Source organism: Lacerta agilis, chromosome 1 (genome assembly GCF_009819535.1).
Source record: "Lacerta agilis isolate rLacAgi1 chromosome 1, rLacAgi1.pri, whole genome shotgun sequence".
Taxonomy (NCBI): domain Eukaryota; kingdom Metazoa; phylum Chordata; class Lepidosauria; order Squamata; family Lacertidae; genus Lacerta; species Lacerta agilis.
The window spans coordinates 80,641,206-80,656,388 of NC_046312.1; the positions used below are offsets into that span (position 1 = coordinate 80,641,206).

The 15,183-nt window shown below is 41.9% G+C and overlaps 2 protein-coding genes across 3 annotated transcripts; one reads left to right on the top strand and one right to left on the bottom strand.

Moving 5' to 3' along the window:
- Positions 1–2,543: 2,543 nt before the first annotated feature.
- Positions 2,544–6,192, bottom strand: LOC117051802 (olfactory receptor-like protein OLF1). 2 transcript variants are annotated; one of them, XM_033158486.1, is made up of 2 exons: positions 6,162–6,192; positions 2,544–3,482 (listed from the first exon to the last, which is right to left on the bottom strand). In XM_033158486.1, the coding sequence occupies exons 1-2, from the start codon at positions 6,190–6,192 to the stop codon at positions 2,569–2,571; spliced, it is 945 nt and encodes a 314-aa protein (XP_033014377.1). In that variant the 3' UTR covers positions 2,544–2,568. The 2 variants fall into 2 exon arrangements, with proteins under 2 accessions (XP_033014377.1, XP_033014369.1); XM_033158478.1 differs by lacking the exon at positions 6,162–6,192 and having other exon boundaries at positions 2,544–3,544.
- Positions 6,193–11,444: 5,252 nt separating this feature from the next.
- LOC117042770 (olfactory receptor 1052-like) lies at positions 11,445–12,434 on the top strand. The gene has a single exon (XM_033142453.1). The coding sequence runs from the start codon at positions 11,445–11,447 to the stop codon at positions 12,432–12,434; it is 990 nt and encodes a 329-aa protein (XP_032998344.1).
- The last annotated feature ends 2,749 nt before the right edge of the window (positions 12,435–15,183 follow it).

The following is a 15,183-nucleotide window of genomic DNA, read 5'->3' on the forward strand; positions in this document are numbered from 1 at the left end:
GCTATTCAGAAGGGACTTCATATGAAGAGTTTGGAATTGGGGACTTTCTCTTCCCAATTACTCAAATCTCAGGTGACCATAACAATTATCTTCATGCCTTTCAGTGCACAAATTAATTCCACTGAAATGCCATTTGGAGATGCCCATTGAAAACAGAAACATTTCATCAAGTATAGACACAAGGTGATGATGCAATTGGTACAAAGAACAGATCTGATGGGCAGAGAGCTAAATTAACTTAAGCACAGTGATGTCAACAGGTATCAGCGTGGCTTGCTTTGCTGGGTCATGGTCCTCTAGTCTGGGTAGCAAGATATAGATCCCTCCCACTATTGGAAAGAAGCATCTGCAATCTGCACTCACACTCCAAGGTGAGACATGAATTAAAAATGGAAATAAGGTCCACATCTTTATTAACTTATTAGATCTAAAACAAAACATAGCTGATTTAACAGCCTACTTCAAAGCCTTATAGTTCAAGGTTAGAACATGGTGATCGCTCCTGCTGTTTGCTTTCTTTAGTTGACCTCATCCTGGCTCAGAACCTTGAATTTGACCTTAAAGTGATTATGGCTCATAATTCCAGTCCACATAAGCAAGTGCCGTGGGGGAAAGCTGTAATCCTTTGGGATCAATGACTACAGTGGTGCGCATTCTCCCCTTTCTTTCCAGTTAGTACTGCATGTTTATGTCTGAGTCCACATGCATGTTACTGCTCCAACATGCACTTCCATGAGAGGAACAAAACATTCAGCACACAGACAGAGGCACATTTGTTTAAATGTGTGTATACCCTTCATCTTTATTCCCAATAAATAATTTTCTGCAATAAGATACTCTCAGAAGATTGATTTATTAAAAGGAAAAGACACACAGTACATAGCTTTTAAACACTGAGTTACACCCATAAATACATTCACACACTCTATTCCAAAGAATAAAGAAATCCTAAAGGTATGCAAAAGAAAAGTGTTGAAGATCAGCAGGAAATAGAGACGGGGCAAAGATTTATACCAGGCATAGGCAACCTTCGGCTCTCCAGATGTTTTGGCCTACAACTCCCATGATCCTTAGCTAACAGGACCAGTGGTCAGGGATGATGGGAATTGTAGTCCAAAACATCTGGAGAGCCAAAGGTTGCCTATGCCTGATTTATACCTTTCCAGAAGACAAGCAAGACACAAAGTCAGGGTTATGATTCTGTGCTTTGTTATGTGGATTAAGCCCTCTCCTTTTTCTATCTGTAACCTTGCATTTTGGTTGGACAATAGAGGTATCTCACCTTCTCCTGGTCTGTGCTGCATGGAGATGCCAACTGAGAAAATTGGTTAGAGTTTTGTGTTGTGTACAGTTGCAGCAAGATGTTACGTTGCTAACTTGCCATTGAAAATGCTTGAGTATATTTTGAGGTCTCACTATGTGAACAGAAGGGGTTCTAGGAGGGAACTTGCTTACTCACAAGCATGACTTTACAAAATTCCCCTGAAGCATGCTTATTCCTTCCAATGTGCTACCATGCTGTTGTGATATATTGTTGGATGAAGAGGGCAATATCTGTCTTTCTGAAACCACAAGTCCTGTCCCTTGGGTTGGGGTTGCACATCCATCCAAGAGAAGCAAGTGTCATTTATTTGTTTGAAGCCATGGTGACTCCCTAAGGGAAATGATAACCTCACCTTGCTGGCCGTTTTCGAGCTGATTCTTCTTGCAAACCAGGGTGCTGCACGTGACAGACCATAGAAACTGTGCTGATGGTCAGGGGTAGTTTTACAAAGGACTGACTGGAAACCATGCAAGCAGGAAATGATCCCACACAGATCCATAGAGATGAACCAGGTGAAAAGTCTAGGCAAGTACATCTCATACTGGAAAGCCAGAAGCAGCAGTTTTGGGCAAGCATCTCTTCATAATCTGATGCCACAGGGTGCTAACCACTGCATCCTGCACTTTTCTCTGTCCACAAGAGGAAGCTAACCTAGCCTAGCATCCCTCACCCCATCCGGCTCCAAAGCACCCCATAGACCTTGCTGCAGATCCCTCAAGAACCAATCACAGAGCTAAAGGGAAGTAGGCACTTCATCATCTATGAAGAGGTGAGGCAGTGAGTTTATTTATTTAATTCATGAATTTATAGGCCACACATTCATAAAAAAATATAACAAGGTGGAATACAACATGTAAAAGCAAGGTTAACAAAGATATCCATTTAAAAGCATTCTTTAAAACACCAATAAATACTGATTGGATTATAAAAGAAATTAATGTTGCAATGGTCTGTCCAAACAAGGAAGTCTTCAAGAGACATCTGAAAGAAGGGAGGAATGGTTTCCGTTGAATCTCTGCAGGCAAGTAATACCACAGGTCAGGGCCTGCCACACTAAAATCTCTATCCCTAGAGGTGACCAACCCTAGGGATATGAGGAACCAACAGAAATTCTCACCTGGAGGATCTTAGTGGGTGTTGTTTTGATGACAATGATGTCATGCTAGGCCTGCCAAAGACTTGCATGTAAGAGGAGCACCGATCTCACAATTAACACCCACCTGGAAGCACCCAAAGTGCATAATTTATGCTTCAGCGGAAATGCCTTTCTTCCTCACGATCCTTTTCAGAGCTGCCTTCACCTCCTTATTCCTCAGGCTGTAGATCAAAGGGTTCACCATGGGGATCACCACTGTATAAAAGACAGCAGCAACTTGGTCCTGGGCACCAGCGTCACTTGAGGTGGGCTTCAGGTAGATGAAAAGGATGGTGGTATAGAACAAGGTGACAGCCATCATATGGGAGCCACAGGTAGATAAGGTTTTCTTGCGTCCCTCAGATGAGCTGATCCGACGGATGGTGATGAGGATATAGATGTAAGAGATGAGGATGGTGAGGAATGAACAGAGACCTATCAGGGAAGAGATCACGAATAGCAGGATGTGGTTGAGCATTGTATTGGAGCAAGCAAGCTTCAGTATTAAGGGTACATCACAAAAGAAGTGGTTAATGACATTAGAGCCGCAGAAAGGAAGACGGAAGACGGTGTTTGTGTGTATCATGCCGTTGGCACACCCCGCCAGGTATGAAGCCAGCACAAGCCAAATGCAGACCTTCCTAGACATGACAACTGGGTAAAGCAATGGGTTGCAGATTGCTACATAACGGTCATAGGCCATGGCTGCTAGCAAGAGACACTCTACAGTGGCAAAGACAGCATAGAAATAAAACTGGGCAGCACAGCCAGTGAACGAAATGGCTTTCTTCTCAGCCAAGAAATCTGCCAGCGTTTTGGGGACGATGACAGTGGAGTAACAGAGATCTGAGAAGGACAGGTTGCTGAGGAAGAAGTACATGGGTGTCTGAAGGTGGCGGTCAAGGTGAATCAGTGCTATCATCCCAAGATTTCCCAGAAGAGTGATCGCGTAGATGGTCAGAAACACTGCAAAGAGGGAAATGCGGAGCACAGGGCTGTTTGTGAATCCGGCAAGAATGAATTCTGAAACTGTGGTTTGATTCCATTGGGCCATCATAACAGAACACAAAACCTGTAGAACAATGGAGAGAAACAATGGTGATGCCTTAAACTTGGTTGAAAACTAACACTATCTCAACTATTGCTGCTACAGACTATACCTGTCATTCTCCTGATCAGCTGGTACGATGGAAAATGTAGTAAATGGATACGCAAATTTATGGGTTTTTAAAATGTATATATTCTTTATTGAAAGATAAAAAAATAATGTCTTTGCTGAGCACTTTACATCTGTTTAGATGAATGTTGGATTAACTGATGCATAAATGTGGGCAGCTGCCTGTCTTTTCCCTAGGCAGGAAACAAAATGCTTAGGAAGCTTGTGTGTGCATTTATTTATTTATTTTACATCATTTGCATAGCGGCCAGTTAGCAATGTCCTCTGGATGGTTAACAATAAAAGTTAACAATGATCAACAAGAAACTCTAAAAGAAAACAGAATAAAAATACAGTGCAAAAAAAAAAATTAACACAACTAACTAGAACTAGCAAGAGCAAAATATACATTAAAACACACAATCATAAAGCACTAAGAAGTATCAGGACCATAAAGATACACTTCCTAAGTGTGAAAGACCAAAGGACTCAATTCCAGCTCGATCAGGCATTTAAATCTTAAGGATTTTATCCAGCTAAGCTACCAGGGGCCACATAGGTCATCTGCCCTCTGATTAAAGTTGGATGCTACCTTTAATCTTTTAAAATATTGTCAAGGCAATAATATTCAGTATCAGTGTGCACATTTAACATGTTTACACCATTTGGTTTGCAAGGTAATTTTTGCCAACCCATGCTCACCTGCTCTTTATCTGATGTCATATGTGAAACTGAGTGTGGAGCTAGGAAAGAAGTGGCTGGACAAAAAATGGGTTTTGCAGGCATCTGCACAAAGCTCAGCCCTTGCCTAGAGCTGAGTGCGGTGCTTTGAAACCCCAACAACCACCTGGTTTTCGGGGCTTCAAAGCACCACACAGGGCTCTGTGCTGAGCTTTTGAATCCTGGTTATCATCTGATCACGGGGGCTTCAAAGTACTGCACATATGTTTGCACCTGCAAGGCTTACTTTCAAAGCATGTGGCTCGAATGTGGCTCATGCAGGTGGGGGAGATTCAGTTCTGGCTTGTTTTATTTATTTATAAAAAATATTTATATGCTGCTATATTATTTAATTCAAAGCAGTTTGCAATGATATCTATATATAATAAAAACACTGACAATAAAATTTGTTGGCCAGATCCAGTGACCTTATTTCCCCACATTCAGTTCTTACATTCCCTCTGTAAGAATCTGTTACTCAGAACCTAGGAAACAATCTTCTGCTCTTAAGGGAACAAATCCTCCTCTACATTTGGGAACTCAAAATCTCCCTGTTATAGCCTACCATAGTTTAAGGCCTGACCAAATGAAACAAATGCATGCGTTGACTTAGCAGTGTGCCAGTGAGGAAAGCCAATCCTGGAGTCCATTTTAACTGCTGGATGAGATAATAGGCTGATTTGCTAGTGGAAGCCAGTGTAAGGGCCCCTGCTAGTGCAATGGGGCTTTCCCCCTATCCTTCTCACATGGGTGCCCTCTAATTTGCCTTGCAGGGTTGAGAGAACACCCAGAACAGTGTATGGAGGAAGGGGGGGGGACACATTCCTTTGGCCAAGCAGAACTGCTTGCACTGATGGGAAAATCAAGTTAGTGCAACGTTCAGCCCAAAATCTACAACTTTGCTTTCAAAACAGAGTGTTATAGGAATTCTAAGGTCTTATATATATATAAAAAATAAATGTTCATAAATGTACAAGGCAAACACATGCATAAGCATATAAACCACGTGTCTGAAATAGTACAGGAGAACAATCCTGAAGCCATTTTAACTCTCCCAAATTGACCTCAAATATTTCTCTGCAAGGAGGAAGGAAATGGGAAAAGCTTTCCAATTGTCTTTGGACTGTAGGGGCTTACACTTCCCTGTAAATACAGTCTGGCAAGTATCTGTTAAGCTGAGCACACTATCATTATGCGTAAGAGATTCAGGAACTATCATCCCAAAGGAATGGCCAGGCTACTCAGAAAAGGCAATCGGATAAGGCATTATCAGGTATCCTGGCAGACAGGAGAGAAGCAACACACTCAAATTTCTGCTGGGGACCACCTCTTTCTGTGATGTATATATAGTGTTTTGGGGGGGGGTGGTCCTGAGCTACAGGGTAGGCAATTTCAAAAATCTATATAAGAGCTGACCAAACTGCAGGAGGCAGTGGAAGACAGGAGTGCCTGGCGTGGTCTGGTCCATGGGGTCATGAAGAGTCGGACACGACTAAACGACTAAACAACAACAACAAATGTAAGAGCTTGCACACCATTGTTCTGGGTTCCTCTCCTCCCTCCCTGCATGGGGTGAGTGGGGGACACTGTTGCAACAGTTTAATAAAGATCATGCTTACTAGCTGCTTTGCTTCTCAATATTCTCTGGTTGGCCTCTGTTATTTTCTCCTACAGATACAGAACCTACAAAAGGACCCTATTTGGGCTCTTGGATACCCCATAAGGGAAAAAGGAGCTGTTTTTTCCCTTATAACACAGGGTCACTCACTAATCTGTCTAGAATTTGTGCTCTAACTTTCCTTAGTCTTCTGCCTCCATTACCTGGCCGATTGCTAAAGAAATATTTTCAAACCACATTTCTTCTTTAGGTTGTTATTCTGGAGGCAGTATCAGAGATATTTAAACTTACCAGCTTGTGTTCCTGTCTGGTTCTGAGATCTTCGCTTATGTGCTGAGTGTTTTGCTTATTCCCACACTGATTTTGGGTTCTGGTTCTGGGCGTAGCATCCTTGTCTCTTCTATGGAAAGAAATTCTGCCTTCGCTCCATGCCTTTCTACCTCTACTCAGTCATAAATTTCTTAAATCTCTGCATGCAAAGCAAACTGCTTCCTACATATAGCATTGCGTCCCACGGACAGGAGTCTTTATATCGAGACTTTGCAGCGTGGGGACCTATTCCCTGAGGATTTCTGGTCTTAGAAGCACACAGGGACAAAACTGTTGGAGTGACAGTCAATGATTAGTTTGCTTATGCGGAGATGAAAGGAAAACAAATTAAATGTCCAGGTTTGATTTTGGAAGATTCAGTTAGTTCAGACTGCAGCTGCCAGAACACCGAGGGGACTGAGGTGCTCAGATTCTGTTAACACCATAACTGTACTGGTTGATGCTTTAATTCCAAGCCCAATTCAAAGTGCTGGTTTTTATCTTCACATTTTAAAATGGTTTGTGCCCAAGCTATTTCATGGTCTTCCTGCACCCATATCAGGCTGCTTGCATGCTGAGATCTACAACAGAGACCTTCCTTGTGTGCCCACTACCTAGATCAGTGAGGCTGATCTACAAGGAAGAGGGCCTTTTCTGTGGTGGCCCCATGACTTTCAAACTCCCTGCCACTGGACAGGCTCCCATGCTTCAAGCCTTTCAGAAGACCATGACATGACTGATGTTTTATGGTCTGGATTGTGACTTGTTATTGCTCTACAAAGTGTTTTAATTGACCGACTGAACATTTTTATTGGCTGTTCTCTTGTGGGGAGGGGTGGTTTTTTATTGTTGATATTTTGAAAATGTTATTGTTCCAACCTATCTTGGATTGGTATTTATTATTTAAATTTGTATGCCGCTGCTTCATATAAATCTGCCCAGGGGAGTTCACAACAGAACAACAAAAATGCAAATCATCACTACAATGCAAAGCAAATACAAAATCATTTCAAAGCATAACAGCAACCTAACAAATAGCTCAGTTTGAGTACTAGGAACATTTTATATTTGAAGCCATCATAAAATAAACTATCAGTTAATAACAAATATGATCAACATTACAGCATACCAACAATAATATAACCAGCAACCACTGTGTGGCAGTACTATACCAAATGATACAAAAAACCTAACCAAGTGTATAAAATGTTTCATTAAACTATTTTTTAAGAAGTGCACACAATTCCTAGCAGCTTATAAAATACATAGCAATTAAAATTAATAAACACAAAGCAATGAATAAAGGATGTTTAACAAAAAGTAGCCAATTAAAGTACCTAATTTAGAAAAGAGGTAGTGAGTCTTTGGCCCTTTGGTTGTTGTTGGACCACAACTCTCATCAGCCCCAGCCAGCATTGTCATGGTTAGGGATGATGGGAGATGTAGTCCTATTGTACCTGGCGGGTCACAGGTTTGCCTGCCTGTTTTAGAGGTACTGCTACTGTATTGGTGATATTATATTGAACTTTTGCCCTGAATGTGCTGTTAGGTGCTCAAAACTATTTAGATCAGTGATCACTTGCAAAACCAGTGTGTATGTGTGTTCTTAAGGCATTGTGATGCTACTTATACATAGGAATTTGAGAACATTCCACCATTAAGAGAGAATGTACTATGTAAATATAGACTCGGGATGGATGAATCAGTCTGCTTTCAATCTCTTTCTGTTTTCCATCTAATTTCTACATTTTTGTAAAAAAGCGTAAGTAAAGGTCAAGGTAAAAGACCCCTGGATGGTTAAGTCCAGTCAAAGGCGACTATGGGGTTGTGGCGCTCATCTTGCTTTCAGGCTGAGGGAGCTGGCGTTTGCCCACAGACAGCTTTCCGGGTCATGTGGCCAGCGTGACTAAACCACTTTTGGCGCAATGGAACACTGTGACAGAAACAGAGCGCACGGAAACGCCTTTTACCTTTCCGCCACAGCAGTACCTATTTATCTACTTGCACTGGCTTGCTTTTGAACTGCTAGGTTGGTAGGAGCTGAGACAGAGCAACAGGAGCTCACCCCATTGCAGGGATTCGAACCGCTGACTGATGGGAGGGCATTCCACAGGGCGGGCGTCACTACTGAGAAGGCCCTCTGCCTGGTTCCCTGTAACCTCACTTCTCGGAGTGAGGGAACTGCCAGAAGGCCCTCGGAGCTGGACCTCAGTGTCTGGGCTGAACGATGGGGGTGGAAATGCTCCTTCAGGTATACTGGGCCACTCCTGCTCATTATTTCTTGAACAACAAACAATGATGCAGCGCCAAACTATATGATAAAAATCATGTCTCATTCTGACCTAGGGCCAGGATAATCCTTAGACAAAGATGATTTTCAAGCGTTGGGACAGATGGGGGTGGGGAACGCTGGCTTTAGACAAATATATGCTATCATTTCTGCAAGCTGTGCTTCAGCAAACAACCTCCCCTTCCACACCAATCACACTTCATATACGGTACCCCGCTTTTATCCACTAAGCTGCAACAGCAACAGCCTGGTGCTGGACCAACACATGCCCCTCCCATCTTCCATAGTTTAAAATGAACTAGGCCCCTGTCAAGAATCCTTGGCTTTGTGCAGAGCTATTTTTCAATATAAATAAGAGGTGCCGGAACTCACCATGAACCTTGTTCTCTTATAATGGCAATGCCGCCCCCTGAGAGGTGCCAGAACTGAGTTCCAGTGATTAATGGCTGGAAAAAAGCCCTGTGTATAATGCAATGTTATCTTATCATACATTGTTTTTATTACATTTTCATTAGCTGCCCTGACAGTGTCAAACAGGTGGGAAGCCTGATCGTGTTGAAGGTAGAGCATCAACGTAACGGGTGGAGTCCAACATGCTAAATGAAGATTCTATTAGTGCAAGGATTTCTGCTTCTGCAATGGAACTTTATCCCCCCCTCTTCTCCCCCTGTGCCCTCCCAAATTGTTTTTGGGGTTTCCCCAACACTCCAGAGCAGGTTGGGGGAGGGCAAAGAGCATATAAGAGACAGGGAGAAGAGTGAGGGAAGTCCAGCTGCACAAGCAGAAATCCCTGCACTGACAGGGCAGGTTAGTTGTATACAGAAATGAATGAATGAATGAATGAATGAATGAATAAATAAATATACAAACAAAAAACAAACAAACAAACAAACAAACAAAGCAAGCAAGCAAGCAAGCGTTTAGGAGTGTCACAAAATCATCCCAGATGTGTTTCACATTCCCCAGTGGCAAATCTTTCAGATAGTTTGGCTTGCATTTTATTTCACCAAGTAATTGGTAGGAATCAATGTTCATATGGGTCTGAAGTCCTTTAGGGATAAGGTCCCAAAGCCAAGACTTTCCTCAATGGGATCGTCTTCTCCTTCTTAGTTCCAAAGAGAGCAAAAGAAACAACATCGCTTTGCTGTGATTATAGGAAGCTTCTATATTATTTAGAGGTTTTTTGGGGGGCAGGATTTTAATTTCCTTACTCTGGCAGAAGCATTTTGCTGTGTGCTCCACAGAGAGAAACCCATCAAGCAACCAGCATTAAACTGGAAAGAAACAGAATGACAAAATGCTGAAGATGCAACAGAACGAAAAGAAAGCAAGTACGTGCAGGTGCATTTCTAAGTCTAAGCGATGTAAGAAGCACAGTGTGGTTACTAGCAGGCTAATTTTTAAGCAGCTCTGTGTTTTTGCTTGCTGCAATATGCTTTAGTTACCAATATCCCTCCAGAAGCAGCTGTGAGAGAACCATTTTTTTTTTAAAAAAATGAACTGATTGGATATTTAGAGCAGTACTGAACAAAAGTCTGCAGAAATAGCATGAGTGATACTTCACAAGAGCAGCTCATATAAACAGCTGTTAAGGGGAAGATATAGGACCTACACAATAGTTTTGGAATTTCCTGCACTGCTTGTCTGAAGATGAATTGTCTTGCTATGGAGAGCTCATTCCCAGAGTGCAGATCTTTTGGTATCCAAAACAACAACACATGAAACATGAGGGAGGTATTGGCAGACTTGAGGAAACCGTAAGGTTTTCTGAAGGACAAATAATATTTAGCAAACATCACTAACTAAAGGGGACAGAGCCCTCCCGAACAACCCAATGGCATAGGTATGCATGGTGGACATGGAATGATGACTGACTGTTGGGAGGGAGAGACAAAAAACCTGGTGGGTGAGGTGGGGGGAGGAAATAGGGTGATGGAACGCTCATCAGGAATACTGCAGACTGCAGCACTTGAGCTGGGCTTGAATTCTAGCAAAGAACTACACTTGCTCATCTGTAAAAAGCTTGTCTCTTGCCTCTGGTTGGCATGCATACATTACAGTATGTTTTGTAGCACAAAATACCTTAAAAACACAATGGTCATGAGTTTAAGCAGAACTACTGTTGGAGCTTCTGTCCATCAGAATTGCAAGGGTAAGCAGATCAGCAATCATATTTTAAATGTAGATACTACATCCCTTGACAAAGAATAAATATTTCTGGACTAAAGGATATTGATAAAAAAAGAATTCCTGAAACTGTCCTGGGAAAAGACAATTTCACAACACAGCTAATTTCACCCTTATTTGATGTGTGTATTCAGGTTCAGAACAAATCCCCTGTCTAATCTGAGGTTTTGTGAGCTACATGGTAGTGATAATAGTTCTCTCCCCTCCGTCCATGACTCCTAAGTAGTAAATTAGAGAAGCTTATTCATGAACCAGTATGAGCTGAGATCTCATTCCCAATGTGTCCTAGACAATTGATTGCTTTGGCATGACTCCATGGTTAGAACTTTGTCTAGAACCCCAGTCAAGTCTACAATTCATAACTCTAGGTTATTCACTGAAAACTATGTGATTCTCATACTATACCAAAATATTTTTATCTAGGTATCATAGTTACAAGTAATGCTGAAGCAGCTTGCAAGTTTCTTACTGCAGACAGAGCATTATGCTACCACTTCAACTACATCTGAAGAAATCTGCGTCTTCATTTTCCTTTGACAGAAAGTTAGAAGGAACCCCAAGCAATATCTGTATACAAATATTTGAGTTTTGGAAAAGAGAAGTAAAACTGGTCGCTAATGTTTATCCAATATGGCTATCTTGAGATGTTAAAAGGAGAAACAATATTGACTTCTGCGTTCTTCCCATCTCCACAGCGTCACCATGATGCAAACGGGAAACATCACGTTGGTGAACAGCTTCCTACTCACAGGGCTAACAGACCTTCCTCAGCTGCAAATTGCCCTCTTTGTGATCTTCTGTGCTGTCTATGCCACCACCCTGGTGTGGAATTTGGGCATGATTCTCTTAATCAGGTCCAGCCCACAACTGCAAACCCCAATGTACTTCTTACTTGGCAACCTGTCTTTCTTGGACATCTGTTACTCCTCATCCGTCACCCCAAAGTTCCTAAGCAATCTCTTAAAGGAGAAGAAAGAAATTTCTTTTGCTGGTTGTTTTACTCAGCTTTTCTTTTATGGCGTATTTGCTACTACTGAGAGTTACCTGCTGGCAGTGATGGCTTATGACCGCTATGTGGCTATCTGCAACCCGCTGCTCTACTTAATCACCATGTCCCAAAGAAAGTGCATTGAGCTAGTTGCTTTTTCCTATTCAGCTGGGACAATAAATGCTTTGGTGCACACCATTGTTGCATCAAAACTATCCTTTTGTGGTCCAAATATCATTCAGAATTTTTACTGTGATGCCCCTCCCATACTGGAGCTGGCCTGCTCAGACATCACTCTCAATGAAATCTTGCTCTTTGTCTTCGTCGGTTTCAATATAACAATAACCACTACAATTGTCCTCACCTCTTACACCTACATCCTGGTCACTATTTTAAAGATAAAGTCCACTAAGAGCAAAAGGAAAGCCTTTTCCACCTGCACATCTCACCTCATGGTCATCACCATCTTTTCTGGCTGTGCTAGCTTCGTGTATGCAAGACCTACTTCTAGGCAGAACCACCACCTTGACAAAATGGCCTCTGTCTTCTATGTAGTGGTGACTCCCATGCTGAACCCCTTGATCTACAGCCTGAGGAACCAGGAAGTCAGGAGTGCCTTCCGAAAAATCCTGGGAAGAAAATATGCTTCTCAGTCTAGGCTGATACCTTCCATAGAAGTTAGACATTCTCCAGATCACAGGAGATAGCACTGTATGTAAATGGATGGTGCATAACCTTTAGTCTCATAACATGCAAATAAATTTGGTCTGCTTTTTGTTTACTCTAACGCTTACAGTTAAGCATGTGTAGCTGCTGGTCCACCAGCATGTCAGCAGACCCTCCTCTTTCTATACAATGCCTTAGGAACCATGCTGCATCATGATATCACATCATTCAAAGCTCCAAGATTTACTTGGGGCAAGTGTCTCAATACACATTTGTAGATTTTTTTTAGGATTTCCTTTTTTATTTTTTTATTCATGCTTTTCAGGTTTATATATTTCATTAATTTTACAATCATTTAAACATTTCAAAACTTCACTTCCTTCCCCCACTTTCTGTGTTTCCTTAAAATTATTTTTAATATCTTCTGCATATCCAAATTAACTAATTTGCTCATTTATTCATCTACTTTAAATATATACACTTAATAAACAATGCTGCATCATGGCATCGCATCATTCAAAGCTGCAAGATTTTCTTGGGGCAAGTGTCTCAATACACACTTGTAGATTACTTCTCCATGTTCCAGGAATTAGCTCATCCAGAACATGAATGACTATGAGAACTTTTATTATACCAAGACCAGGGTATCCCATGGTGACCCTAGCTCTATCCTTCCAGAGGACATACTGCTGTCTGTCTGTGAGAACTAGCCGCAAACTAACATGCTCTTCACAATACACAGGAACACAGCATTAATAACGTCTGTTCATTTGGTCTAGGTAGTGGAGTGTCCTTGAAAGGTACACAGAGAGCAATAGAAATGAGAACAGCACTTTCCCAGAAATGCCACTTTCATAGTTTAAAATGTCAACTAGGCCCTGTCAAGAATCCTTGGCTTTGTGCAGTGCTATTTTTCTATATAAAAAAGAGGTGCCAGAACTCACCATGAACCTTGTTCTCTTATGATGGCAATGGCGCCCTCCCTGAGAGGTGCCAGAACTGAGTTCCAGTGATTAATGGCTGAAAAAAGCCCTGTGTATAATGCAATTTTTTTTAATCATACATTGTTTTTATTACATTTTCATTAGCTGCCCTGACAGTGTCAAACAGGTGGGAAGCCTTATCGTGCCGAAGGTACAGCATCAACGTAACGGGTGGAGTCCAACATGCTAAATGAAGATTGTATTAGTGGAAGGATTTCTGCATGTGCAATGGAACTTTCTCCCCCTCTTCTCCCCCTGTGCCCTCCCAAATTGTTTTTAGGGTTTCCCCAACACTCCAGAGCAGGTTGGGGGAGGGCAAAGAGCATATAAGAGACAGGGAGAAGAGTGAGGGAAGTCCAGCTGCACAAGCAGAAATCCTTGCACAGACGGGACAGGTTAGTTGTACACAGCCCCAAACAAACAAACAAACAATTTAGGAGTGTCACAGAATCGCCCCAATTGTGCTTCACATTCCCCAGTGGCAAATCTTTCAGATACTGTAGCTGTAATTTGGCTTGCATTTTTCTTCACCAAGTAATTGGTAGGAATCAATGTTCATATGGGTCTGAAGTCCTTTAGGGATAAGGTCCCAAAGCCAAGACTTTCCTCAATGGGATCGTCTTCTCCTTCTTAGTTCCAAAGAGAGCAAAAGAAACAACATCGCTTTGCTGTGATTATAGGAAGCTTCTATATTATTTAGAGGTTTTTTTTTGGGGGGGGGATTTTAATTTCCTTACTCTGGCAGAAGCATTTTGCGTGTGCTCCACAGAGAGAAACCCATCAGGCAATCAGCATTAAACTGGAAAGAAACAGAATGACAAAATGCTGAAGATGCAACAGAACGAAAAGAAAGCAAGTACGTTCAGGCGCATTTCTAAGTCTAAGCGATGTAGGAAGCACACTGTGGTTACTAGCAGGCTAATTTTTAAGCAGCTCTGTGTTTTTGCTTGCTGCAATATGCTTTAGTTACCAATATCCCTCCAGAAGCAGCTGTGAGAGAACCATTTTTTTTTAAAAAAAATGAACTGATTGGATATTTAGAGAAGTACTGAACAAAAGTCTGCAGAAATAGCATGAGTGATACTTCACAAGATCAGCTCAAACAAACAGCTGTTAAGGGGAAGATATAGGACCTACACAGTAGTTTTGAAATTTCATGCACTGCTTGTCTGAAGATGAATTGTCATGCTATGGAGAGCTCATTCCCAGAGTGCGGATCTTTTGGTATCCAAAACAGCACCACATGAAACATGAGGGAGGTATTGGCAGACTTGAGGAAACCGTAAAGTTTTCTGAAGGACAAATAATATTTAGCAAACATCCCTAACTAAAGGGGACAGAGCCCTCCCAAACAACCCAATGACATAGGCATGCATGGTGGACATGGAATGCTGACTGACTGTTGGGAGGGAGAGACAAAAAACCGGGTGGGTGAGGTGGGGAAGGAAATAGGGTGATGGAACGCTAGTCAGGAACACTGCAGACTGCAACCCTTTGTTGCTGACCCCACGTGTGCATTTGTACCAATGAAACATTGCAGAGGAATCCACACAAAATTCATTCTGGGGCCAGGTGAGTTGGGCAGTTCTGCTTTTCCACATAGACTGAAAATGCATCTTTGAAATGTACCCAAGGATATTTGGCTAGAGCTCTCTGGGAAGTTGTGTAATGGTGGACAAGCCGCCTTGGAAAGAAGCTTGTATGTCATTGCTTGTTGTTAACTGAGAAATGTCAGGATTCTATGGAATATAACTGAAAAACCACTCATCTACATGAAGATGCAGCTAGAATATTGAGATGAAAGGAA